This window comes from Lepidochelys kempii, chromosome 8 (assembly GCF_965140265.1).
Source record: "Lepidochelys kempii isolate rLepKem1 chromosome 8, rLepKem1.hap2, whole genome shotgun sequence".
Classification (NCBI taxonomy): Eukaryota; Metazoa; Chordata; order Testudines; family Cheloniidae; genus Lepidochelys; species Lepidochelys kempii.
Window position 1 is genome coordinate 108,605,738 of NC_133263.1, and position 26,183 is coordinate 108,631,920.

Below are 26,183 nucleotides of genomic sequence, written 5' to 3' on the forward strand. Positions count from 1 at the left end.
GTGTGCCAGCAGTGCGAATGTGCTCCACACCGATCATGAGATGCTTGGGGTTGCTCTGCTGAACCAGGGTCCGATTGCGGACAGAGAGTTCCCTTTATGAGGATTAACTTGAAGCTCTGATCTCTCTCCTTCTGTGTCCTCGGATGGAAACTCCTGCAAATTTTGCAGCATTCTTTTTGATGAGCTTCCCCTAAATACTTTAAACAAGAAGAATGGAGGTTGCTCTTGGGCATAAGCTTGCCACAAGCTGCCAGGGTTTAAAACCTGGAGACCGAGGCATGCAACAGTACTGGGAAGAAGGGGGGGAATCCCCTACATGAAACTTATATGTAAAAACTACTAACTACTATGTAAACTAACTAACTATATACAAGAATGAAAATTCAACTGCTAGAGAGATTGCTGAAGCAAGAGAAATGAGTGTTCCAGCTAACTGTCACAGGCAGTAAGAAGGAACTGAGCAGGTGGCGGGTTGGCAGGGCTCTATATCCAGAGCCATAAAGACGTAACCCCAGGGGCTGCCTCAGCCAACTTGATGGATACTGCTAGGAGAAAAACTTTCTGGCTGCCGAGTATGCGGTGCGTACACACCTAATTGGAATTGACAGGAACAAGCACTGAAGAATCGTAGTTCTTCCCCACATACTAATTCCTTGTCTGGATCTTCTCCTCTCCCTACCATGCCCTTTACCCCATTCCACTGGTTATCAGTCCCCTCCCCAACTCCGCAACCAATCTCAGTTTCCTCCACCCAGTCTCTGTCTCCCCCACCTCAACCTCCCTTGCTTCCATACTTAGTCTCTACCTCCCTGCCATCCTCCAGTCAAAGTCTCCAACACCTAGGCTCCTTATCATCATCTACTCCCCTGACCCTCCCATGCAACACTCTCGGTCTGGTTCTTATCCCTTTGCATTAGAAGTTCATTGCCTTCTCTTCCACACTGCCTAGGTATCATCCAGGGTGTCACTGAGAGCACAGGAAAGACAAGTGCCCTGAATTCAGTTCCAGTGCCCAGCTCCACCATGCAGCAACTGGAAGCTATGACAGGGAGTCTGGCTTCACCCCTATAGCCCTGGGCTATATGGAGTATGTACAGTTTCTCTGTGGGGATGGTGCATGTGCAGTCTGGCATGTGCTAGGAGCTGAGAGAGGCTTGAGTATGCTCAGTGAGGATCGAATCTTCAGAGATTTTATCTGTTAAGCTCTAGCATGTCCGAACATGTGCAAACTGTGATTTTTCAGAGGCTTAGAACTTGGCCAAATCTGGGCAAATTTTCACTGGGATGGCAAAAGGCACAGCCTTGACACTGCCAAATTTCAAGTCCTTGTTCCAAGGCATGACGGTACTGGTGCTTTCCAAAGAAAATGTTGCCAGAATATTTTTAACATTGAAAAACAACATTTTATTTAGCCTTATTCTCATAAACAACTGAACCATGTAGGCTGAAATATTTTGAAAAATTCATCCTTAAGTGGACATGTAGCATAGAAAATTTCAGCTGGAGCAGTTAGTCTGGGAAAGTTATAATTAACTGAAAACAGGGTCTTATAAGGGGAAGTGTTGGGCATGCTTGATAATAGGCATTGCCATATCCTGCCTATAATATATTGTTTTCTCATAACCATAGCCAATGAAATATGCAACATCATTTGGCAAATAAACTTATATTAGGATCATTTTCTGGAAATTATCATATAATTAGAGTCTGTATTAAAGCCCAAACACAAAGGGGTAGAGATAAGGTTTCACAGCTTGCAAGGTCAGATCATTTAGTCTGAGCTCCTGTATAACACAGGCCAGAGAACTGCCCTAAAATAATTCCTAGAGTATATCTTTTAGAAAAACATCCAATCTTGATTTAAAAAGTGGTGGGAATGGAAAATCCACCACAACCCTTGGTAAATTTGTTCCAGTGGTTAATCATTCTCATTGTTAAAAATGTATGCGTTATTTTCAGTCTGAATTTGTTTAGCTTCAGCTACCAGCCAGTGGATCATTTTATACCCTTTTCTGATAGATTGAAAAGCCCACTACTAAATATTTGTTCTCCATGTAACTACTTATAAACTGTGATCAAGTCACCCCCTAACGTTATCTTTGTTAAGCTAAATAAATTGAGTTTCTTCAGTCTATTGTTATAAGGCAGGTTTTCTAATCCTTTAATCATTCTTGCAACTCTTCTCTGAACCCTCTACAACCCTGAACAACCTTCTTGAATTTTGGGCAACAGCACTGGACACAGGATTCCAACAGTGGTTGCACCGTGCCAAAGACAGAGGTAAAATAACCTCTCAAGATTCCCCTGTTCATGCATCCAAGGATCCCATTAGCTCTTTTGGCCACAGCCTCACACTGGGAGCTCATGTTCAGCTGATTATTCACCATGACCCCCAAATCTTTTTCAGAGTCACTACTTCCCAGGAGAGAGTCCCGCTCTGATAAGTATGGCCTATATTCTTTGTTCCTAGATGTATACGTTTATATGTAGCTGTAGTAAAATCCATATTGTTTGCGTGTGCCCAACATACCAAGTGGATTGCTCTCTGAATCAGTGACCTGTCCTCTTCATTATTTATCATTCGCCCAATTTTTATGTCTTCTGCAAACTTTATCAGTGATGATTTTGTTTTCTTCCAGGTCATTGCATGGATTACTTTAATTATTGCATTGCCTAACATTTGAGTGCTTCATTTTGCAACCTCAATGTTCTTTTAATGTAGCTTTTTGTATGGAATTGGTATTTGTTCCACAGTGGTGGTGATAGCCATGTGATAAATTATATTACCATGCATCTTTGACTACCTCTCTTGAACTCTGCCCACTAATCCACTTCCACCAGGACTATTTCAAATATTTCAGTTCTGTAGGCAGACTCAAACAGATGCCATTTTTAAAAAAAGCCTCTCACAAAAGCATCTCCTTTCTTTCTGCCAACCAACCCCTCTTTCACACTGAGGAATTTCCCCAGCAGTAGCTCAGAGTCAGAATTTTAGGTGGGGCATTTGCCTACAAACTGAAAATACCTTTCAGGGCTGCCAGGCTGTTCAGAAAAGTCCTGGTACTAGAATGGGCACTACATCATTTGGGGCACAAAAGCAACTCCAGGAATAGACTCTTCTCTATACAGAAGAGCTATTTTGTTAATTTAAACAACTGTGGGTGAAACACAGAACTGGAATGACTGTAAAGTTATTTTCTCATCTGCTGAATGGAGCAGTGCCCAAGGCACCCCAATGGTAGAGTCTTTACTGAATTTCCCCTAAAATTACACTGATCTGAGGATTGCAGTCTTGTTGTAAGTACAAAGAAGTGTTGGTCTAATCAAAGGTATTACCTCACCCACCTTGCCTCACTAATCTCAAGTATAGTAAGAGCAATATTAAAATCCTGGCCCAGTGACAGATTTCAAGTCTTATATCTTGCAAGCCATCAGACTATAAATGGTTGCAATATCTCACTGGAGAGCTGGGAATCCCCCTTTCCAGCAGTGTAAAGCATTTATTTCTAGCAGATTTGTTATACAGAATTATTTTAGATCATTTTTAGAGTGTTCTGAAATGTATTAGTTATTTTTCTCTCCCTTTGAGGCCTGAAGATACTACTTCATACATCTGATGAAGTGGGTTCTAGCCCACGAAAGCTTATGCCCAAATAAATTTTTTAGTCTCTAAGGTGCCACAAGGACTCCTAATTTTTTTTAACATACAGAAGCCTTTTGTGAGATGGCCTCATGATATTAACATACAGTAGCCTTTTGTGAGATGTACAAAAAACAGTAATTTTTTTAAAAACAAAGAAAGCTCTCTGAACATTTCTAATACCGTTTTTGGGAAATGTGTGGCATATATGCAATACATGATGGCATATTATGGTATGAAGGTCTTAATGATTATTGGTACTTGTTTTGAATGTATTGCAAATCTATGATGATCCCAAACTCCTGCCAGTAAGGCCACTCTTATTCCACACCATACCGTGACACCGCCAAAACAGACATGCACATGCTAAGACATCTGTAGTCATCCATTACAAGAGACATACAAAGACAGAAAGCAGTAAAAACAAAGATGGTTCTTTACTTGGTTTCATAGTTCCAGATGCGTACAGATCTGTCCAGGGAACAGGTAGCAACGAGAGGCTTACGGATACAGATGTCCAGTCCAGTGATGGCAGCAGAATGTAATGGGAAATTCAGATACTCAAAGTGAGCTGGTTCCCCCTAGAGAAGAGTCACAGAAAATTAAACACCCAGAAAAAAATCATATTGGCTTAGACTGATCAAGAGACAGTAAGCAAAGGACAATGATAAGCAGTAAGCAAAGGAAATGAATGGAATTGGGGAGAGGTATCTTGTGTAGTACTCGACTAAAAAAGCACCAGAAATTTAAAATAGGGAATAATGGTGTTAGGTACATTCTTATTTGGCATCTTTACTACTGATATGGAAGAGTGATGGGATTCAGACACAATACTATATTGTGAAGATTTGTGCACATTAGCAAGTACAGAAAAATAATGCACAAGGGCCTAAAAAGACATGAACAACAACAAAAATGAAAACTGACCTGGAAGATGGCATTTAATGCATATAAGGAAAAATAATCTGAAAAGCAGATACTGAATGGGAAGTAGAAACCTGGGAAGCAAATTAGATAGGAGTTTGCAGTATGATATAGCGGGGGCGGGGGGTGAGGAGAGAAGAAGCCAGTGAGGTTTTGGACTGCATACACAAAAGTATGCCATCATGGAACAGTCCCTATCTGTACAGATGCTCTAGTATGACTCACCTGGAATAAGTATTTAATTCCATCTAGGCATTTATACCAGATTTATCCCCCAGCTCAAGACAATGAGAGTTCTGTCCTTAATTAGCTTGTAAAAGTTCTTTAGTGCAGGAACTATCTTCAACTGCACGTTTGTGCCCAACACATTGGGATTCTGATTTTGACTAAGACTTCTATGTGCTACCATAATATGAATACTACTACTTCCAAATATAATAATCACATGACAGATTCTCAGCTTTAACATCATATTAAAGATTTTTGCATATTAAATTTATTAAACATATACACAGAGCACTTCTCTGCACTACAAGGATAGGATGGGTTCAGTGTCTCACAGGTGGATTTTACAAAAACCTTCCACAGAAAGTGACACTGGAAACCAAGTGCCTTGCTTATATATCGCTTACTGAGTGTTGTGCTTAAAGAATGGTGATCAAATTGAACTTACCTTAATTATCTCAGTTGAGGACATGGTAAAGATGTAGAGCTGATTTTTATTTGTGCTAATGAGTAGCGTTTCCTCTGAGGGACTAAAACACATGCACATAACATCCTGCTTGTCTGACTGATTTGGGTCACTGGTGCGCTGATCCTGGGGAATCTACACAGCAAACCAGACCCATTAGACTATTTCAAATCTCAGTACTCCACATAGCACACACACTTGCAGCGTAATTCTGCTTTGGTAGGGATATGCTTAGAAATCAATTGACTCTAAAGAAGCAGGTGCCTTACCTATACAAAGACAGCAATGCAGACAAGGTGACCCAGATGGAATTTTCCATCTTTAATAGCTATAATTTCAGAACACGTTTTCAACATTTGTCTTAATAGATGTATCACATACAAAAAACGGCAACAAAAGAACACAAAGCGAAGTCAAGCATTCAAGTTAGGAAATGGTAGAATTACGGTTGTCCATGAAAGAACAGTTCCTTACCTTACAGTACTTGCACTTCTTTGAAATGACATGGACTCCAGTCCTAGTGATCATGTTTCCTATGTGCATAGATCCTTTTGGCCAGCAGTGACCATTGGGGATGCACCTGTGCCCCAGTTCTCCTAGTGCTCTCCTACCCAAGGGAATAAAGAGCAGAGTGGGCACAACCAGCTCCTTCACCACTACAGAATATAAGAGGGGTAGGACTCTGTAGTAGGGGGAAGGAAAGCAGGTCATGGAATCCATGCGGACAATATATCTCAAAGAATCACAATTACTGTAAGGTAAGTAACCATTTAGTCTTCGAATGATTGTCCACATGCATTCCACTCTTGGTGACTTACAAGCAGTCATCAGTTTGCTTGAAGGTGGTGTGATGCTGGCAGGCCAGGGGCCAGCTCTTGCCAAGACTGCAGACATTAGCTAAGAAAAAACAGTTACTCACCTCGAAACTGTTGTTCTTCGAGATGTGTTGTTCATGTCCACTCCAATCAGGTGTGTGCGCATGCACATGCACAGCAGCCGGAAGATTTTTCCCCTAGCAATATCCGTTGGTCCCCCTGGAGTGGCGCCATCATGGCGCTCAATATAGGGCCCTACTGACCCACCACCCCCTCAGTTCCTTCTTGCTGGCTACTCCAACAGAGGAGTAGGTGGGTGGATATTGGAATGGACATGAACAACACATATCGAAGAGCAGTTACGAGAAGGTGAGTAACCGTTTTTTCTCCTTCGAGTGCTTGTTCATGTCAATTCCAATCAGGTGACTCCCAAGTCTAAGATCAGGAGGCGGAGTCGGAGCTTTCCACTGACTATAGCACTGCTCTACCAAAGGCCGCATCATCTCTGGCCTGCTGGGTAATTGCATAATTCGCAGTGAAAGTATGTATGGAGGACCATGTCACCGCTCTGCATATTTCCTGGGTCGGAACTTGTGCCAGGAACACTGCTGAAAAAGTCTGCGCCCTAGTGGAGTGCGCTGTGAGCGGAGGGGCAAGCACCTCTGCCAGGTTATAGCATTCATGGATGCAGGACATGATCCACGAGGAAATTCATTCATGAGGAAGACCCTTCATCCTGTCTGCCACAACCACAAACAATTGAATGGACTTCCTAAATGGTTTCGTTCTTTCAATGTAAAAGGCTAGCGCTCTGCGGACAACCAGTGAGTGGAAACTCTGCTCCCTGCCGTTCGAGTGCGGCTTAGGAAAGAACACTGGGAGGAAGATGTCCTGGTTGATGTGAAACTGGAAGACAACCTTCAGGAGGAAAGCTGGATGTGGCCTGTGCTGAACCTTGTCCTTATAGAACTCAGTGTAAGGGGGCTCTGATGTTAGGGCCTTGAGCTCAGACACCCTCCTCCTGGCTGAGGTTATCGCTACCAGAAACACCATCTTGTATGACAGGTAGAGCAGGGAACAAGTCACCAGCGGTTCGAAGGGCAGACCCATCAATTTGGAAAGGACCAGATTGAGGTCCCAAGTTGGGGCCAGTTGTCGGATGTGTGGATATAGCCTGTTGAGACCTTTCAGGAAACGGCTGACCATAGGGTTGGCAAACACCGACTGGCCCTCTGAGCCTGGATGGAAGGCAGAGATGGTGGTCAAGTGAACCGTTATTGATGACCTGCACAGCCCCTGCTGCTTGAGATGGAGAAGGTAGGCTCTCTGCACAGGTACTACTGTGGAGAAGGATTTGGAAGAGCCCTCTGAGGGAAGGGTTCAGAAGGAGACCCCATCAGCTGGAAGGCATGGGATGCATTGTCCTAGGGATGGTGGCTCCATGACCACCATTCCCAAGAGGAGGAGACGGGTGGTGGTGACCGGGAACTCCCTCCTAAGGGGGACAGAGTCACCTGTCTGCCGACCAGACCGGGAAACTCAAGAAGTGTGCTGCTTGCCTGGAGCTAGAATGCAGGATGTGACCGAGTGTCTGCCGAGACTGATCAAGAATTCGGACTGCTACCCCTTCCTACTTTTCCACATGGACACCAAAAATACTGCCAAGAATGACCTTGAGTGGATCACCGCAGACTACTTGGCTCTGGGAAGAAGGATAAAGGAGTTTGAAGCGCAAGTTGTGTTCTTGTCCATCCTCCCTGTTGAAGGAAAAGGCTCAGGTAGGAACCATTGAATTGTGAAGGTGAATGTGTGGTCATGCAGGTGGTGTTGGAGAGAAGGCTTTGGATTCTTCAACCATGGAATGTTGTTCCGGGAAGAAGGATTGCTAGGAAGAGATGGGATCCACCTAACGAAGAGAGGGAAGAGCATCTTTGCAGGCAAGCCTGCTAAACTAGTGAGGAGGGCTTTAAACTAGGTTCGCCGGGGGATGGTGACCTAAGCCCAGAGGTCAGTGGGGAAGTGGGATACCAGGAGGAAACACAAGGAGGAGGGTACAAAATGGGAAGCCTCCTGATTCATAGTGAGAAAGTAGGGCAATCAGCTAGTTATCTTAAGTGCATGTACACGAACGCAAGAAGCCTGGGAAACAAGTGGGAAGAATTGGAAGTCCTGCCACAATCAAGGAACTATGATTGATTGGAATAACAGAAACTTGGTGGGGCAATTCACATGACTGGAGCACTGTCATGGATGGGTATAAAGTTTTCAGGAAGGACAAGGATGGGAGGAAAGGTGGAGGAGTTGCATTTTATGTAAGAGAACGGTATGATTGCTCAGAGCTCCAGTATGAAACTGGAGAAAAGCCTGTTGAGAGTATATGGGTTAAGTTTACAGGCAAGAGCAACAAGCGTGATGTTGTGGTGGGTGTGTGCTATGGACCACCGAATCAGAAGGATAAGGTAGATGAGGCTTTTTTCGGACAACTAACTGAAGTTTCCAGATCACAGGCCCTGGTTCTAATGGGGGACTTCAATCACCCTGACATCTGTTGGGAGAGCAATACAGCAATGCACAGACAATCCAGGAAGTTTTTGGAGAGTGTTGGGGACAACTTCCTGGTACAAGTGCTGGGGGAACCAACTAGGGGCTGTACTCCTCTTGACCTGCTGCTCACAAACAGGGATGACTCGGTAGGGGAAGTAGAAGTGGGTGGCAACCTAGGCAGCAGTGACCATGAGATGGTTGAGTTCAGGATCCTGACAAAAGGAAGAAAGGAGAATAACAAATAAGGACCCTAGACTTCAAAAAAGCAGACTTAGACTCCCTTAGGGAACTGATGGGCAAGATCCCCTGGGAGGCTAATATGAGGGGGAAAGGAGTCCAGGAGAGCTGGCTGTATTTTAAAGAAGCCTTATTGAGGGTGCAGAAACAAACCATACCGATGTGCAGAAATAATAGCAAATTATGGCAGGCGACCAGCTTGGCTTAACAGTGAAATCTTCAGGGAGCTTAAACTGAAAAAGGAAACTTACAAGAAGTGGAAATTTGGACAGATGACTAGGGAGGAGTATAAAAATATTGCTAGAGCATTGCAGGGTTGTAATCAGGAAGGCCTGATTACATAGACAATCCAGGAAGTTTTTGGAAAGCGTAGGGGACAATTTCCTGGTGCAAGTGCTAGAGGAGCCAACTGGGGGGGAGCTTTTCTTGACCTGCTGCTCACAAACCGGGAAGAATTAGTAGGGGAAGCAAAAGTGGATGGGAATCTGGGAGGCAGTGACCATGAGTTGGTTGAGTTCAGGATCCTGACACAGGGAAGAAAGGTAAGTAGCAGGATACGGACCCTGGACTTCAGGAAAGCAGACTTCGACTCCCTCAGGGAACGGATGGATAGGATCCCCTGGGGGACTAACATGAAGGGGAAAGGAGTCCAGGAGAGCTGGCTGTATTTCAAGGAATCCCTGTTGAGGTTACAGGGACAAACCATCCCGATGTGTCGAAAGAATAGTAAATATGGCAGGCGACCAGCTTGGCTTAACGGTGAAATCCTAGCAGATCTTAAACATAAAAAAGAAGCTTACAAGAAGTGGAAGGTTGGACATATGACCAGGGAAGAGTATAAAAATATTGCTCGGGCATGTAGGAATGAAATCAGGAGGGCCAAATCACACCTGGGGCTGCAGCTAGCGAGAGATGTTAAGAGTAACAAGAAGGGTTTCTTCAGGTATGTTGGCAACAAGAAGAAAGCCAAGGAAAGTCTGGGCCCCTTAATGAATGAGGGAGGCAACCCAGTGACAGAGGATGTGGAAAAAGCTAATGTACTCAATGCTTTTTTTGCCTCTGTCTTCACGAACAAGGACAAATTGGAGGATTGGGCCAAAAGAAATCTGATGAGGTTCAATAAGGATAAGTGCAGGGTCCTGCACTTAGGACGGAAGAACCCAATGCACAGCTACAGACTAGGGACCGAATGGCTAGGCAGCAGTTCTGTGGAAAAGGACCTAGGGGTGACAGTGGACGAGAAGCTGGATATGAGTCAGCAGTGTGCCCTTGTTGCCAAGAAGGCCAATGGCATTTTGGGATGTATAAGTAGGGGCATAGCGAGCAGATCGAGGGACGTGATCGTCCCCCTCTATTCGACATTGGTGAGTACTCATCTGGAGTACTGTCTCCAGTTTTAGGCCCCACACTACAAGAAGGATGTGGATAAATTGGAAAGAGTCCAGCGAAGGGCATCTAAAATGATTAGGGGTCTGGAACACATGACTTATGAGGAGAGGCTGAGGGAACTGGGATTGTTTAGTCTGCAGAAGAGAAGAATGAGGGGGGATTTGATAGCTGCTTTCAACTACCTGAGAGGTGGTTCCAGAGTGGATGGTTCTAGACTATTCTCAGTGGTAGAAGAGGACAGAACAAGGAGTAATGGTCTCAAGTTGCAGTGGGGGAGGTTTAGGTTGGATATTAGGAAAAACTTTTTCACTAGGAGGGTGGTGAAACACTGGAATGCGTTACCTAGGGAGGTGGTGGAATCTCCTTCCTTAGAAGTTTTTAAGGTCAGGCTTGACAAAGCCCTGGCTGGGATGATTTAATTGGGGATTGGTCCTGCTTTGAGCAGGGGGTTGGACTAGATGACCTCCTGAGGTCCCTTCCAACCCTGATATTCTATGATTCTAAGGCCAAGGAACAACTGGAGTTGCAGCTAGCAAGGGATGTGAAGGGTAACAAATGGGGGAGGCAACCCATTGGTGCCAGCGCCGGAGCACCCACAGGGAAAAATTGGTGGGTGCAGAGCACCTACCGGCAGCTCCCTGCCCGTCCCAGTTCACCTCCGCCTCCGCTCCACCTCCTCCCCTGAGCAGGCTGCCATGTCCTGCTTCTCCCCCTCCATCCCAGTGCTTGCACCGTGAAACAGCTGTTTTGTGCGGCAAGCCTGGGAGGGCGGGAGGAGGGAGGAGGAAGAACGTGGCGTGCTTGGGAAAGAGGTGGGGCCAGGACGGAGATTTGGGGACGGATCCAATAGGGGCAGGGAGGGGGTGGAGTCGGGAGGGGTGGCGCGAGCACCCACCGGCGCCAACGAAAGTTCGCGACTGTAAGGCAACCTAGTGACAGATGATGTGGAAAAAGCTGAAATACTCAATGATTTTTTGCCTCGGTCTTCACAGACAAGGTCAGACTGCTGCACTGGGCACAGTATGGGGAGGAGGTGAGCAGCCCTCAGTGGTGAAAGAACAGGTTAAGGACTATTTAGAAAACCTGGACATGCACAAGCCCATGGGTCCAGATCTAATGCATCCAAGGGTGCTGAGGGAGTTGGCTGATGTGATTGCAGAGCCATTGGCCATTATCTTTAAAAATTCGTGGTTACCAGGGGAGGTCCCTGACGATTAGAAAAAAGGCAAATATAGTGCCCATCTTTAAAAAAGGGAAGAAAGAGAATCCGGGGAACTACAGACCAGTCAGCCTCACTTCAGTCCCCAGCAAAATCATGGAGCAGGTCCTCAAGGAATCCATTTTGAAGCACTTGGAAGAGAGGAAGGTGATCAGGAACAGTCAACATGGATTCATCAAGGGCAAGTCATGCCTGACAAACCTGATTGCCTTCTATGATGAGATAAGTGGCTCTGTGGATATGGGGAAAGCAGTGGATGTGATATATCTTGACTTTAGCAAAACTTTTGATACAGTCTCCCACGGTATTCTTCCCAGCAAGTTAAAGAAGTATGGCTTGGATGAATGGACTATAAGGTGGACAGAAAGCTGGCTAGATTGTCGGGCTCAACGGGTAGTGATCAATGGCTCCATGTCTAGTTGGCAGCTGGTATCAAGCGGAGTGCCACAGGGGTTGGTCCTGGGGCTGGTTTTGTTCAACATCTTTATTAATGATCTGGATGGTGGGATGAATTGCATCCTCAGCAAATTCGCAGATGACACTAAACTCAGGGGAGAGGTAGATATGCTGAAGGGTAGGGATGGGGTCCAGAGTGACCTAGACAAATTGGAGGATTGGGCCAAAAGAAATTTGATGAGGTTCAACAAGGACAAATGCAGAGTCCTGCACTTAGGAAGGAAGAATCCCATACACTGCTACAGGCTGGGGACTGACTGCCTAAGCAGCAGTTCTGCGGAAAAGGACCTGGGGATTACAGTGGACGAGAAGCTGGATATGTGTCAGCAGCGTGCCCTTGTTGCCAAGAAGGCCAACAGCATATTGGCGTGTATTAGTAGGTGCACTGCCAGCAGATAGAGGGAATTGATCGTTCCCCTCTATTCGGCACTGGTGAGGCTACACCTGGAGTATTGCGTCCAGTTTTGTTGCCCGCACTACAGAAAGGAGGTAGACAAATTGGAGAGAGTCCAGTGGAGGGCAACGAAAATGATTAGCGGACTGGGGCACATGACTTACGAGGAGAGGCTGAGGGAACTGGGGTGATTTAGTCTGCAGAAGAGAAGAGAGAGGGGGGATTTGTTAGCAGCCTTCAATTACCTGATGGGAGGTTCCAAAGAGGATGGAGTTAGGCTGTTCTCAGTGGTGGCAGATGACAGAACAAGAAACAATGGTCTCAAGTTGCAGTGGGGGAGGTCTAGTTGGATATTAGAAAACACTATTTCACTAGGAGGGTGGTGAAGCACTGGAATGGGTTACCTAGGGAGGTTGTGGAATCTCCATCCTTAGAGGTTTCTTAAGCCCGACTTGACAAAGCCCTGGCGGGGATGATTTAGTTGGTGTTGGTCCTACTTTGAGCAGGGGATTGGACTAGATGACCTCCTGAGATCTCTTCCAACCGTAATATTCTATGATTCTAAGGTAGCCCAGAATGAGTGGTATAGAGGTGAATGCTGGGGACAAATGATACTGCACTCACCAGTTTGAGAATCTCTTCTACTTGGCAAGGTAGGTAGCCCTGTTGGAGGGTTTCCTACTGCCAAGGAGAAATTGTCTAACTGGGTCCGAGCAGGAAAGCTCCATGGGATTCAGCCATGGAGCTTCCATGTTGTGAGGTGCAACGTCTCAAGATTTGGGTGCTGGAGACGGCCGTGATCCTGAGTTATTAAGTCTGGGAGGAGTGGCAAGATGATTGGGGCTTCCACGGACATTTCCAGGAGAGCTGTGTACCAGTGTTGGTGGGGCCAGGCTGGAGCTAACAATATCACTGAAGCCTCTTCTGTCCGTATCTTAAGGATTACCTTGTGAACGAGAGGGATGGGCAGGAACACGTAGAAAAGATGGCCTCCCTTCAAGTCCCCTCGATCCCAGGAAGGGATGATGGAGGCCAAAGAGACCATGCGGAACTTCAGTTTCCTCATGAACTTGTTGAGCTCTTGCAGGTCCACGATGGGCCTGAGCCCGCCTTTGGCTTTCGGTATTAGGATATACTGGGAATAGAAGCCTTTGCCCTTCAGCTCCTGAGGAACCTCTTACACTGCTCACAGTGAGAGAAGTAAGTGCACCTCCTGTATGAGGAGTTGCTTGTGAGAAGGGTGCCTGAAGAGGGATGAGGAACGGGGGTGGAAGGGCAGGAGGGCCGAGAATTGGAAGGAGTATCCCCTCTCCACTGTGCGGAGCACCCAGTGGTCCGAAGTGATACGGGCCCACGCAGGGTAGAAAGGGGATAGTCGGGAAGAGAAGGTAAGGCAGGTTGGATCCATTGCAAGTGTTGGTGCGCCGTCCTTGTTCGCACCTTCAAAAGGCCTGCTTCTGGCTGGCTGAAGGTTTGGACAGGCCAGAGCCCTGGCGTGAGGACAGGTGCGGCCTCTTCCTGCCACTCCTGTTTCTCCTCTGTGAGCCATCCTGCTGGTTCTGTGGTTGGAAGAACTGCGGAGGAGGTTACGACCTAAAATACCTCTGCTGTGTGGCAGGGGTGTGGAGGTCCAGCAATTTGAGGGTGGCTCTCGAGTCTTTTAGGCTATGTAGCTTTTTATCTGTCTTTTCGGAAAACAGAGTTGCACTCTCAAAAGGGAGATCTTGAATGGTCTGCTGGACCTCATATGGCAGACCTGATATCTAGAGCCAGGAGTCCCTTCTCATGGCAATCCCAGTAGACATCACCCGAGTGGCTGCTCTCTTCTCTCCGCGCCCAAGGGGTCCTTCGGTGTTTGGGGATCCTGGGCGCAAATGGTGCCGTGGTCCTTGATACCGGAGCTGTATACGTCGGTTCCAAGGCTGCCAGTGCCGAAGTTGTTGAAGCCAGAACCTATGGTGTTGGGCCTGTCGATGACAAGGCTGTTGGTGCCAAGGACATCAGTGCTGATACCACTGGGGCTGGCGTAGACGACGCTGGTGCCACAGGGGTTGGGATGGTGGCGTCAGTAAGTGATGCAGCTACCCCTGATCCTTCCAATGCTGATGGTGCCAGAGGTGGTACGAAAGTGGCGGAGGCCACCGCTGCCATCCTGGAATGCGACCCTTGGTTCTGACCTTGGCCTTGGTGAAAGGCCCAGGGAGTTCAAAAGGGCCACTGTGCTGGGGGCTGCCACTGCATGGGCCATGGTGCCAGGTAAGGGTGCTGGTCTCGTGATGACCCAGACCATCTACTTCTGCTCCTACGAGATCGATAGGAGTCCAACCCCAACTCCAAGGTCTCCGAAAAGGAGGACCACAGAGGAGTGGTACTCTGAGCGCCAAGGGTCCACACCGAGGGCTTGGGGACCAATGAGGCTGCTGCCCCTGTTCTGGCACCGGGGAGCAGTGCACTGGGGATGGAGACCGCTGGGACATCATTGCAGGCTTTCCCCTTGATGGTGCCGGAGGAGTGACTGGTGCCGATGACCTATTCTGTCTAGGTAGGGAGAATGATGCCGTGAGCTGAAGCAGCTCCCAGGCTGCCTCAAATACCTCCGGGGTCAACGAGAATGGTCCGGACTCAACCGTCCTTCTACGGGGGCAGGAGTTGACGCGACTGTCTCTGGGGCTGAGGTAGTGTGGCCCGACTCGGGTCTCACAACGGCTGGCTCCTTGGGTCTGGCTAGGGTGGGGTGGGGGTGAGGGGCTGTGGGGAAACGACCCCTCTCTGGTCTCCTATTATTCTGTGGCACTGGCGATTGAGACCGGTGCCTACCTGTGGCATGTGAGCCTTGAGTGGAGCCATGACGGTGCCAAGAGTTCTTGTCCTTACTTGGCACTGATCCCCGTGCCAACGGTGCTGGGGCACTGCATACCGAGGAGGAGGTACTTGGTGCCAGGTCCGCCGACCCGGGGTCGGACTGGGGCCGGAGTGCCACTTCCATTAGTAGGACCTTCAGGCGCTGATCTCTATCTATCAGTGTCCTGGGGCAAAACCCCCTGCAGATCTTACAGTGATCCTTTTGATGGCTCTCTCCCAAACACTTCAAACACAAAGTGTGAGGATCGCTTCTGGGCATTTACTTGCTGCTGACCTCACAGGCTTTGAAGCCAGGAGGATGCGGCATGCCCTAGCACTGGGATAGCGCTGGAGGGGAAACCCCTCCAAAGGAAACTTAAGAACTAAGTAAAGTATCTACTAACTACTTAACACTAACTACAAAACTAATGAAGAACTATATACAAACTGCCAAATGCACTTGTCACAACAAGAGCAAGGGGAAGTTCCAGCTAACGATCACTGGCGGTAAGAAGGAACTGAGGGGTTGGTGGATCAGTAGGGCCCTATATTGAGCGCCATGATGGCGCCACTACAGGGGGCACCTGGACTGACCCAACGGATACTGCTAGGGGAAATATCTTCCAGCTGCCATGTACACGCACACACCTGACTAGAATTGACATGAACAAGCATTTGAAGAAGAAGAACTGACAGATTCATAATTGGAAACCAGACCAGTTCACCTGTATGTTAGTTTTGCTCAAAATAGGTATTAGTCTTGTAAGAATGTATTTAGTGTTTAGAATCTACAAAAGGCTTGTAAGTTGCTGCATGCATTAATCTCACTCGTAATGTCTGTATACCATGCCATAAGAAAATATGTACTTTTTGCTTTATAACTTTGAAAATGTTTGCACTAAACTTGTGAATCCAGGCATGGAAATCATCACCCCAGCCCATCCAGGAGAACTATCAAAATTTAACCATTATAAGACAAAAACTTTGTTAATTGCCCTATCCACCACATGCAGAAGGCATCTTCCCATCACTTTGAATGCTGGAAGAGGGAAGTAAAAAGAGCTGATGTGAAGATTTCTCATCTCTTTGCTGTTTGTACTCTCACAGGGCCAGTCACCAAACTGAAGCCAGAGATCCCCAAGGGTTGTCTCCTGGGTCCACTCTGAAAGACACTTTGAATAGACAGCTCTCTACAACTCTGTCACTCTTAGGTTTTAGATAGTAACTCATTTGTGTGTATATGTTTGCTTGTTTTAAGCTGTAAATAACTCTTATTTCTCTTTCCAAGTGAATAAACCTTTAGATAGTTTAACACAGGACTGGCTACAGGCATTGTATTTCGCATACGATATAGGATACCAATTGATCTAGGCTAAGTAAGTGGTCTCTTGGGACTGGAAGCAATCTGCATATTGTGTGATTTTTGGTGTAGGTGACCATTTAACGCTAAGTCCAGTTGTATGGGATGGCCAGATAGACTGGAGAGTCTAAGGGGACTGTCTGGGACTCCATGGTAAGATTTTTATAGAGATCCAGGAGTTCACATTTGTTACTGACTTGGTAAAATCTAATTATAGAACATACCTCAAGCTGGTTGTATCTGCCCTGTTTTTGACAGTCTGCCCCGAGGTAGGCACTCACTGTCGTGAGCCACTCAAGACAGCATGACAGGTGGGAAGTAGTTCTGCTAAAACAGTAACTATAAGACAACCCTAAATAAAACGGCATTCAATCTGGAAGCCTTTATCAAAGAGTAATGACTAGTAAATATGTGGACTGAGTGGCAGGTAGCTACCCTACAGATTTCAGAAATAGGGACATTCTTCAAACAGGCAGCAGAGGCTTCTTGAGCTCTAAGGTGGATCTAAACTGACTAACTCAGGGCATGTCCTGATACGGATGGAGACTCAGTTAGATAATCCCTGAGTGGATATTGCCTGACCCTTAATCCTCTCTGCAAAGGCCATAAACAGTCTAGGTGTGTTCCTGCATAATTTTGTCCTGTCAATGTAAAGACACAATGGTCTTAACTATATCAAGTGTGTGAAGATTGGCTTCCCCAAGGAAAAATGAGGCTTGGGGAAGAAACCTGGGAAATAAATACATCGGTACATATATAATTCTAAAAAATATATATATATTTCAGCAGGAACTTGGGACCTTGAGACCTGAGAGTGATCCTGTCCTTAACAATCAGAGGCAGGAGGTCACGGCAGCATGCTGCACTGCTGGAAACAGATAAGCATGGGAAGGCTGGGGCCACCAGAGAGAAGAGAAGCAGGAGGAATTCCACTCATCTAGAAATTTCAAATCAATACCAGGTTCTCAACATGGAAACTCTGGAAGATACCTCTCAAGATCCAGCAGGTCCAAGGAAACAGAGAGATGTATGGGACACATATGTGGATGGCAGCTCAGCCCAACGAGTAAGAAAATCAAGCCTGCATACAAAGAGTTCTCTACCCATCCAAAGAAGACAGACAATTCTCGTTGGAAATTCAATACAGTACTCAGAAGAATCAAAAGAACATTCTGCAAAGGACAGGTGGACAACTGGACAATGTGCTGTCTTCTAGGAGCCAAGACACAAGCCATCACTCTAAGATTGGATAGACTTCTGAAGTTGAGAGGCAAGGATTCACTGGTGATGGTTCATATTGGTACTAATGACACTGCATTGCGAGATATCTCACAGATACTAGATGACTCCAGAGAACTCGGAAGTGTGCTGAAGAAGAATGTCCAAGCGATCATCTGAAATCCTTCCTGTTCCATGAGTGAAGAAAGACAGGAGGCAGAAGATTCTGGAAGTAAACCATTGGCTAGGTAAGTGATGGAAGGTAGAGCGTTTTGGTTTTGTGGAACACTGGTACACCTATGGGGAGAGAGGACTGTATAGTTTAGATCTCCTCCTCCTCAGCAGAAGGGGAACCAATCTCCCTGGGACAGGCTGGCTAGAGTAATCAGGATGGGGTTAAACTAATAGCAAAATGGGAAGGTAAAATGAGGGAAGATGTAAGCGCTCAATTAGCACAAAATTGAGATGTTGAGAACAGAATGAATAAAGGGACCAAAGGACATGAAGAGAAGCAATTTTACAATTGCCTATGCACCAATGCTAGGAACCTGGGTAACAAACAAGAGAAACTGGATTTACAAGAAAAATTCAATCTAGCTGGTATTACTGAAAACTGGTGGGATGATTTGCATGATTGAAATGTTAAAATGAATGGTTATAACCTATTTAGGGAGGATCAACTGGGCAAAAGGGGAGGGGGAGTGGCACTTTATGTCAAGAATGGCATTACCTGTTTCTGAGTCACTGATAACTCAGAAGAAAATAATTTTGAATGCTAATGAATCAAAGTCCTAACAGAGAAAGCATAAGATGAGGTATTGATTGGTGCCTGCTACAAACCACCAAATCACAAGAAGGAACAGGATGACTGCCTCCTTACACATATATCTATAAGGTGTAGGGAAAAAATGTTTGATCATGAGGGACTTCAATTTGAGTGACGCATGCTGGAGGTCTCATGCTGCCATATTATAACATCCTTGGAATTTCTAGACATTATAGATGACAATTTCCTAACTCAAAAAGTGTTGCCGCCAACACAGGGGAATTCTTTATTAGACCTGGTCCTAACAGATAAAGAGGAACTGATCACAGAACTAAGAATTAATGGTAGGTTAGGTACAAGTGGTCATGATCACATTTATAATTTGCAAGCAGAATAAAGTCCAGACCAGTAATATATTTACTCAGTGCTTTGAGAGGGCCAATTTCACAAAGCTGGAAACAATTATAAGCCAAGTCAGCCAGAAGGAAGAATTTAATAAGAAAAATGTGAATCATAATTGGGAATCATTTAAGACTGCTTACTAGATGAAAAAGGCTGTGCTGATTAAAAAACCAGTCTGGTTTAGAGGAGAAGTGAAGGCACCTATAAAAATAACAAAATAATATATAGCAAAAGGAAGAAAGGGGAAATTGATAGGAATGAAATAAGGCGTACATTTTTGAAAGTAAGGATAATTAACCACTGGAACAATTTAACAAGGGTCATGGTGGATTCTCCATCACTCTTAATCTATTTCGGGGAACTTTTATTGCCTGTGTTATACAGGAGGTCAGATTAGATGATCTGAAGTGGTTCGGGACTATTTAGAAAAGCTGGACGAGCACAAGTCCACGGGGCCGGACGCATTGCATCCGAGAGTGCTAAAGGAGTTTGCTGATGTGACTGCAGAGCTATTGGCCATTATCTTTGAAAACTCATGGCGATCGGTGGAGGTCCCAGATGACTGGAAAAAGGCTAATGTAGTGCCCATCTTTAAAAAAGGGAAGAAGGAGGATCCTGGGAACTACAGGTCAGTCAGCCTCACATCAGTCCCTGGAAAAATCATGGAGCAGGTCCTCAAGAAATCAATTCTGAAGCACTTAGAGGAGAGGAAAGTGATCAGGAACAGTCAGCATGGATTCACCAAGGGCAAGTCATGCCTAACTAATCTAATTGCCTTCTCTGACGAGATAACTGGCTCTGTGGATGAAGGGAAAGCAGTGGACATATTGTTCCTTGACTTTAGCAAAGCTTTTGACACAGTCTCCCACAGTATTCTTGTCAGCAAGTTAAAGAAGTATGGGCTGGATGAATGGACGATAAGGTGGTTAGAAAGCTGGCTAGATTGTCGGGCTCAACGGGTAGTGATCAACGGCTCCATGTCTAGTTGGCAGCTGGTATCAAGTGGAGTGCCCCAGGGGTCGGTCCTGGGGCTGGTTTTGTTCAATATCTTCATAAATGATCTGGAGGATGGTGTGGATCGCATCCTCAGCAAGTTTGCAGATGACACTAAACTGGGAGGAGTGGTAGATACGCTGGAGGGTAGGGATAGGATACAGAGGGCCCTAGACAAATTGGAGGATTGGGCCAAAAGAAATCTGATGAGGTTCAATAAGGATAAGTGCAGGGTCCTGCACTTAGGACTGAAGAACCCAATGCACAGCTACAGACTAGGGACCGAATGGCTAGGCAGCAGTTCTGTGGAAAAGGACCTAGGGGTGACAGTGGACGAGAAGCTGGATATAAGTCAGCAGTGTGCCCTTGTTGCCAAGAAGGCCAATGGCATTTTGGGATGTATAAGTAGGGGCATAGCGAGCGGATCGAGGAACGTGATCGTTCCCCTCTATTAGACATTGAGGAGGCCTCATCTGGAGTACTGTGTCCAATTTTGGGCCCCACACTACAAGAAGGATGTGGATAAATTGGAAAGAGTCCAGCGGAGGGCAACAAAAATGATTAGGGGACTGGAACACATGACTTATGAGGAGAGGCTGAGGGAACTGGGGATGTTTAGTCTTCAGAAGAGAAGAATGAGGGGGGATTTGATAGCTGCTGTCAACTACCTGAAAGGAGGTTCCAAAGAAGATGACTCTAGACTGTTCTCAGTGGTAGCAGATGACAGAACAAGGAGTAATGGTCTCAAGTTGCAGTGGGGGAGGTTTAGGTTGGATATTAGGAAAAACTTTTTCACTAGGAGGGTGGTGAAACACTGGAATGCATTACCTAGGGAGGTGGTGGAATCTCCTTCCCTAGAAGTTTTTAAGGTCAGGCTTGACAAAGCCCTGGCTGGGATGATTTAGTCGGGGATTGGTCCTGCTTTGAGCAGGGGGTTGGACTAGATGACCTCCTGAGGTCCCTTCCAATCCTGATATTCTATGATTCTATGATCACAGTGGTCCCTTCTGGCCTGGGAATCCTTGCGAGGCAGAACCAAGACCGCTCATCCTGGGCTATCCTTCCATCCCACTCACTCAGAAAGTGATAACTCTCTGGACTTCCTCCATGGAGAAATGGATCCTTCCAAAGTCACTTACTCTGAGGGCGTCTTCCCTGAAGTCATTACCCCAATCTGGTTCTCCCCAGGCTGGATCCTTATTCCCAGTCTACCTTCAGGCTATTTGCTTGGAGGCTAGCTTTTTCCCAAGTCTGTCATAGGAGACTGCTTCCCCCCTGCTATCCTCTCCTTTCAGGCCCAGTCACAAGAAACAACCTCCCTCCTACAGCTTTCCTCCCCATCTTATTTCTCCCACCCCTTTATGGAAATCGTCCAACTCTCCCCCAGCTGCGTCTGTTAATTGAATGGAGCCACCTGATTGCCAGCCAATCAAGATCAGCTGGGAGGTAACACATCTTTCACAGGTGAAACTGAGACCAACTCCCCTTAAAGGACCAGCCAGCCTGTGACACACATACATAGCAACATGTACATATTTTAAAAATCCTACCAAAACAAAACACTCCATTGCACACACTTCCCACCCCCACAGGGAAAAGATGACAGATGTTAGTCATGTTGCTTAACACACTATTGGAAGGCACTCAGATACTAAACTGATGAATACAACATAAGAACCTATGTAGATTACAACAGGCTTCTCTGGTGCCAAGACAGACTTCAGTATGAAGGAAGGCACAGTTACAGCACTATGCAGAGGCAGCAACAAAGTCCAGGCACAGAGGGAACCCAAGGATCAGCAGACTCCGAGGATGAAGCAAGCCATTCCTGCACAAGAATAGCTAGAGCCAGGCTGCAGAAGATCCTCTGACTTGGGGCTGAATGAAGATGCTGATCCTGTCATCAAAGACTTCCATTTCCCAATTTTAGGGGACTTGGAAGCTGATGAAGACCAACTGATTTCCTACACAGGAACGCAGCCTTGTCCCAATGATCTAGCTTGTAAGGCCTTCTACATAAGGAAGGCCAAAAGCAGAGTATGTCAGTCCTTTCAGGCCCAAAACATAAAGGCCTGATAAAGTGAAAACTGGTCCAGATAAACAGACTTCTGTGTGGTACATAAATTAGTGAATATGTGGGCTAGGAAACACACCACATATACCCAGTCTTTTGCTCTGAGTTGGACATGACCAGTCAGAATCATCCTAAGAACTGGAATCCCCAATAGCACAGGATCTAGTAAGACTACCTATATCTAATACAGCTTTAAATAATAAGCAAAAACTCCGGTGGAAAAAAAACAAAGATCTGCAATTAGCTGAGAAAAGAAAGGAACTGAGGTGGTTGGGAATCATGCCCTCCTCATAACCTTGGCTCTGAATGTTTATATAGTCTCAGGGACCACAGGTTTCTTAGAAGGTTCCTGAAACTCGATTATGTCATGGAGGCTAGTCCCAAAAGCGGGACTATGCAGAGGCTACCTTGACGGAGAATGACTTTGTCATTAATTCTCTGTGTGACCGTGGACAAGTCACTTCCCCTTCTATAAATGCTGACCAACCTCTTATGGAACGGTGAGGATTAATGTCTGTAGAGCGACTGAAAGATGAAGATGACTATAGAAGTATAGAGTATTATTATTACCTGGAGCAGATGTAAAACAAAAGGGCTCTTAAACTGAAACAGTTAAAGTCTGAGAACTGCAGCCTCTTAATTGCTTGGAGAAGCCACTTCTGCCCCATTCACGGTCTCTCACCTACCCGGATTTCTCGGTTCTCCCTGTAACCTTCCTTCTCTTCAGTCTTCTCAAATAGTAGAACAACTCCTGGCCCAGCTGAGCACGCAAAACCTTTGGAATAAGCAGCAATGGCAGAGATTTGAGGCAAGGAAGCCTGCTGTTGGCCAACAGCTTCACAGAGCATCTCACTGGAGAGATCAGGGGAACTGGCAGTAGGAAATTCAATGAGGCTAAAACAGGAAGAAAGTCATTAAAATCAGCAACAACCAGAGAAACCCAATTTAGTCACAATTAGGGCAATATAGAAAAGCCTCCATTCATTCTTTCCCTAATAACACCTGAGGGACCTACTTTCTTCTGTGAAGGATCTTTACGCATGAGATTGACTCTATCAGTAATGACCAGGAAGATTTACCTCTCAGATTCATGTGCCAGCTCATCCTTTTCCACTTCACTGGGACGTTCTTTGCATTCTATACTTGTCTCCCAGCGCAGATCTCCAGACTCAAAGAGAAAGAGTTTGCCTGTGTCAGTGCCGACCATAACCTTGTCCTCGGTGAGCCAGGCATGGGACAAGTAGTTCTGAGGCTCTCCCCTCTGAAAGTTGGTCTGTTTCAAGGTCCCCTCAGTGTATCTGAAAAGTTTAAAAATGCCATTTCCAGTGATACAAACCTGGGTGTTATCCTGGGGATTGAAGCTCACCTGGAAAGCAGAAAAGAGAAAAAACTTATTTTTACACAACTATGTTCATGCATAGTACTGTACCAATAAATAAAGAGACATGATCCCTGCCCTAAAGAGCTTACAAAATAAGATACAGGACCACAAGGAATGACAAAAAAGTCACAGAAATGTATGGGAAGGACAAAGATTACAATAGGAAGAGATAAACTGTTGTACTTGCACATCCTGCATATTCCATTTTCCTCTTTTCTGAGTTGTATGCATAGCTTTTACATATCATAATTATTTTTATTAAATTAACAGTTTTGCTGGATTTTTACTCCCTCAGAGAGCAGAAGAGGTGACCTGCACTGAAAGGCTAACAGAAAGGAGGGGGATTTGAAGGACACAGAGGTATCTCTCCTCAAGGATGAGAGTAGACAGGGAACTGTAAGGATGACAAAAGCTTTTTCCATTTGGTATATTAAATATACCACTCAACAAAACTGTGGGGTAGTGTGCTTCTTGGAGATTGTAAATGGAGAGATTATTAATTGACAGTGATACCAGGCAGAATTTCTGAATCCCAGGAAGTACTATTCCTACACAATGTAGCTCTTTACTTTGCATAGTTATTGTTTATCCTGCTGAACGGTGGAGGAGCAGACAGAGATATTCCTTTGTGGAATTCTCATAGCACGGTTTACCCAGTATGGCTTAGTCTTTTGCACTGCCTCAGTTTCTCCTTCTTCCCCAGTTAATCAGACTTTACATTGCAGTTGTCTCTCTCAATAACCCTCCCCTCTCCAGGTGTTTAGTTTACTAACAAAGTTCAAAACATAAATCTTTCCCCCAATCTTTGTACCTAGCTCACAATCCTTGGTGCAGGGTTCTTATCTTGTCTCTGTTAAAAATGTGATCTCTCCCAGGCCTTCTACTTAGGAACCCTAAAGAGTTATCACCCGCTCCCTCCCTGCCTGCCAGCCAGCCAGCCACTCTTTCTGACTGAACTCAGGCTGCCCTTATATTCCCCAGCAGGTCTGGTTTCCAGTCATATACTCCCATCACATTACCCCTGCTGACATTCCCTTCACCTGGGAAGGTGAATTAAACTTGACACTGAAGAGGCAGAGTGCCGACCCCATGAAAGGGCCAGCTCACCCTGTGATATAGAGCAAAGAGTCTTCAGTCAACTCTTGCTGCACTTCAGTCCCAGAGTTCCCATGCTCCCTGATATTTCATGTTTTACACAAGCTTGCTAAAGTGTTTAGGATAAGCTATATGATTCCATATTTGAAAGTTAATTTTTTGTTAGATTTTTGTAAATATTACAGATGCCAGGGTAAGTCTTAAACATAGTTTTATTGAACACCCTTGCAAAATGTATTATTTATTCATTATTATTATTATTATTTATTTTATTATTAACAACACCGTAGGTATGCATGTCTGTACATGCCAATTAAAATCTGGCAGGATCCATCATGGATCAAATTGTAAGACTGAGGCCCAAATCGGCAAAAACAGATGGAGAGAAAATAACAAAAAAACAAGCTGCAGGTAAGTGAAGGATGAGATTTATGCAGAATACAATCCTAATATTACTTTGTGTTGTGGTGTAACAATCACATTAGTTCCATTTTCTTGTTTCTGAATTTTTAAAAATATTTGTATTGCATTTACTTTTCAAAATTTTTTCATACGCAACTAGATCAGGGATGGGAAAACTTTTTGCCCCGAGGGCCACATCTGGATATGGAAATTGTATGGTGGGCCATGCATGCTCTATGGGGTGTATCATGGGAGAGCTCTTTTAGTGATGTTACCAAGGTGGAGGGAGAGGGGACTCTTGGGGTGTGGCATGGGGGGGGGCTCTACAGGGGTGCTACCAGGGACTCCTAGGGGCCCTGCTGGCAGTGACACCAAGGTGGCCGTACCCAGCACCGCCATGGGCCAAGGCACCCTAGGTGGGACGGGTGCGGTCCCTTGGCAGTTTCGAGGCTCTTGAGGGTGGGGCGGTAGGAAACCAGGAGAGGATTGGGCGCGCTGCCACATGGGGGTAGGGGACTGCCATGTAGGGGCTGGTTCCCATCCCGGAAACAGTGCGGTGAAGTCGTGCCTGCACAGTGCGGCTCTGCGTGCTGGAAGACGGTGCTCATCAAGGAAATTGTGAGTCACGGGCTGGGGAGTGCCGGGTGGGCAGAGCGGGGCAAGCCCCCGACCCCACTTTCCAGCGGGAGCTAGAGAACTGGATAAAAACGTCGGACGGGCCGCAAGCGGCCCGCAGGCCATAGTTCATCTGTTCTCCGCTAAGGTCAATATACAAGAACATACCTGGCTCATTTACACTCATGTACACTCCAGAGAGTGTACAGAGCATTTTAAATCATGAAATTTTTAATCATGAATAAAATCAGCAAACAGGAATATAAGAACATAAGAATGGCCCTATTGGGTCAGACCAAAGGTCCATTTAGCCCAGTATCCTGTCTTCTGACAGTTGCCAGTGCCAGGTGCCCCAGAGGGACCGAACAGAACAGGTAATGATCAAGTGATCCATCCCCAGTCGCTCATTCCCAGCTTCTGGCAAATATAGGCTAGGAACACCATTCGTGCCCATCCTGGCTAATAGCCATTGATGGACATATCCTCCATGAATGTATCTAGTTCTTTTTTGAACCCTGTTATGGTTCAGAAACCTGATTTAAATAATCAGTTTTAATCTTGTATTGAATTTGTACTTTTTATTGATTCTCATTGGTTGATAACCATTAAACCATGTTGCTTTGCAACTAAATATACCCTTACACTAAATTTGGTACTTCTTTTTGCTAATCAGAACAATACCCTATAACTATCTCTATCAACATTTAAGTAGTTTCAAAAAGTGTGA

General features: G+C 45.7%; 1 protein-coding gene across 11 annotated transcripts in view; it reads right to left on the reverse strand.

Moving 5' to 3' along the window:
• The window catches only part of CFAP57 (cilia and flagella associated protein 57), a 154,079-nt gene that overhangs the window by 110,868 nt on the left and 17,028 nt on the right, over positions 1-26,183 (reverse strand). For 10 of the 11 annotated variants that reach the window (XR_012160518.1, XM_073358041.1, XM_073358038.1 and 7 more), the window contains exons 4-7: positions 23,043-23,329; positions 22,650-22,857; positions 5,238-5,390; positions 4,082-4,221 (exon numbers count right to left, since the gene is read on the reverse strand). Coding sequence is in view for 10 of the 11 variants with exons in the window: in XM_073358041.1 (XP_073214142.1) it covers positions 4,082-4,221; positions 5,238-5,390; positions 22,650-22,857; positions 23,043-23,329 (788 nt within the window). In the remaining variant the exon portion in view is untranslated. The remainder of the gene's footprint in view (positions 1-4,081; positions 4,222-5,237; positions 5,391-22,649; positions 22,858-23,042; positions 23,330-26,183) is intronic. The other variant, XM_073358044.1, reaches the window with a different exon arrangement.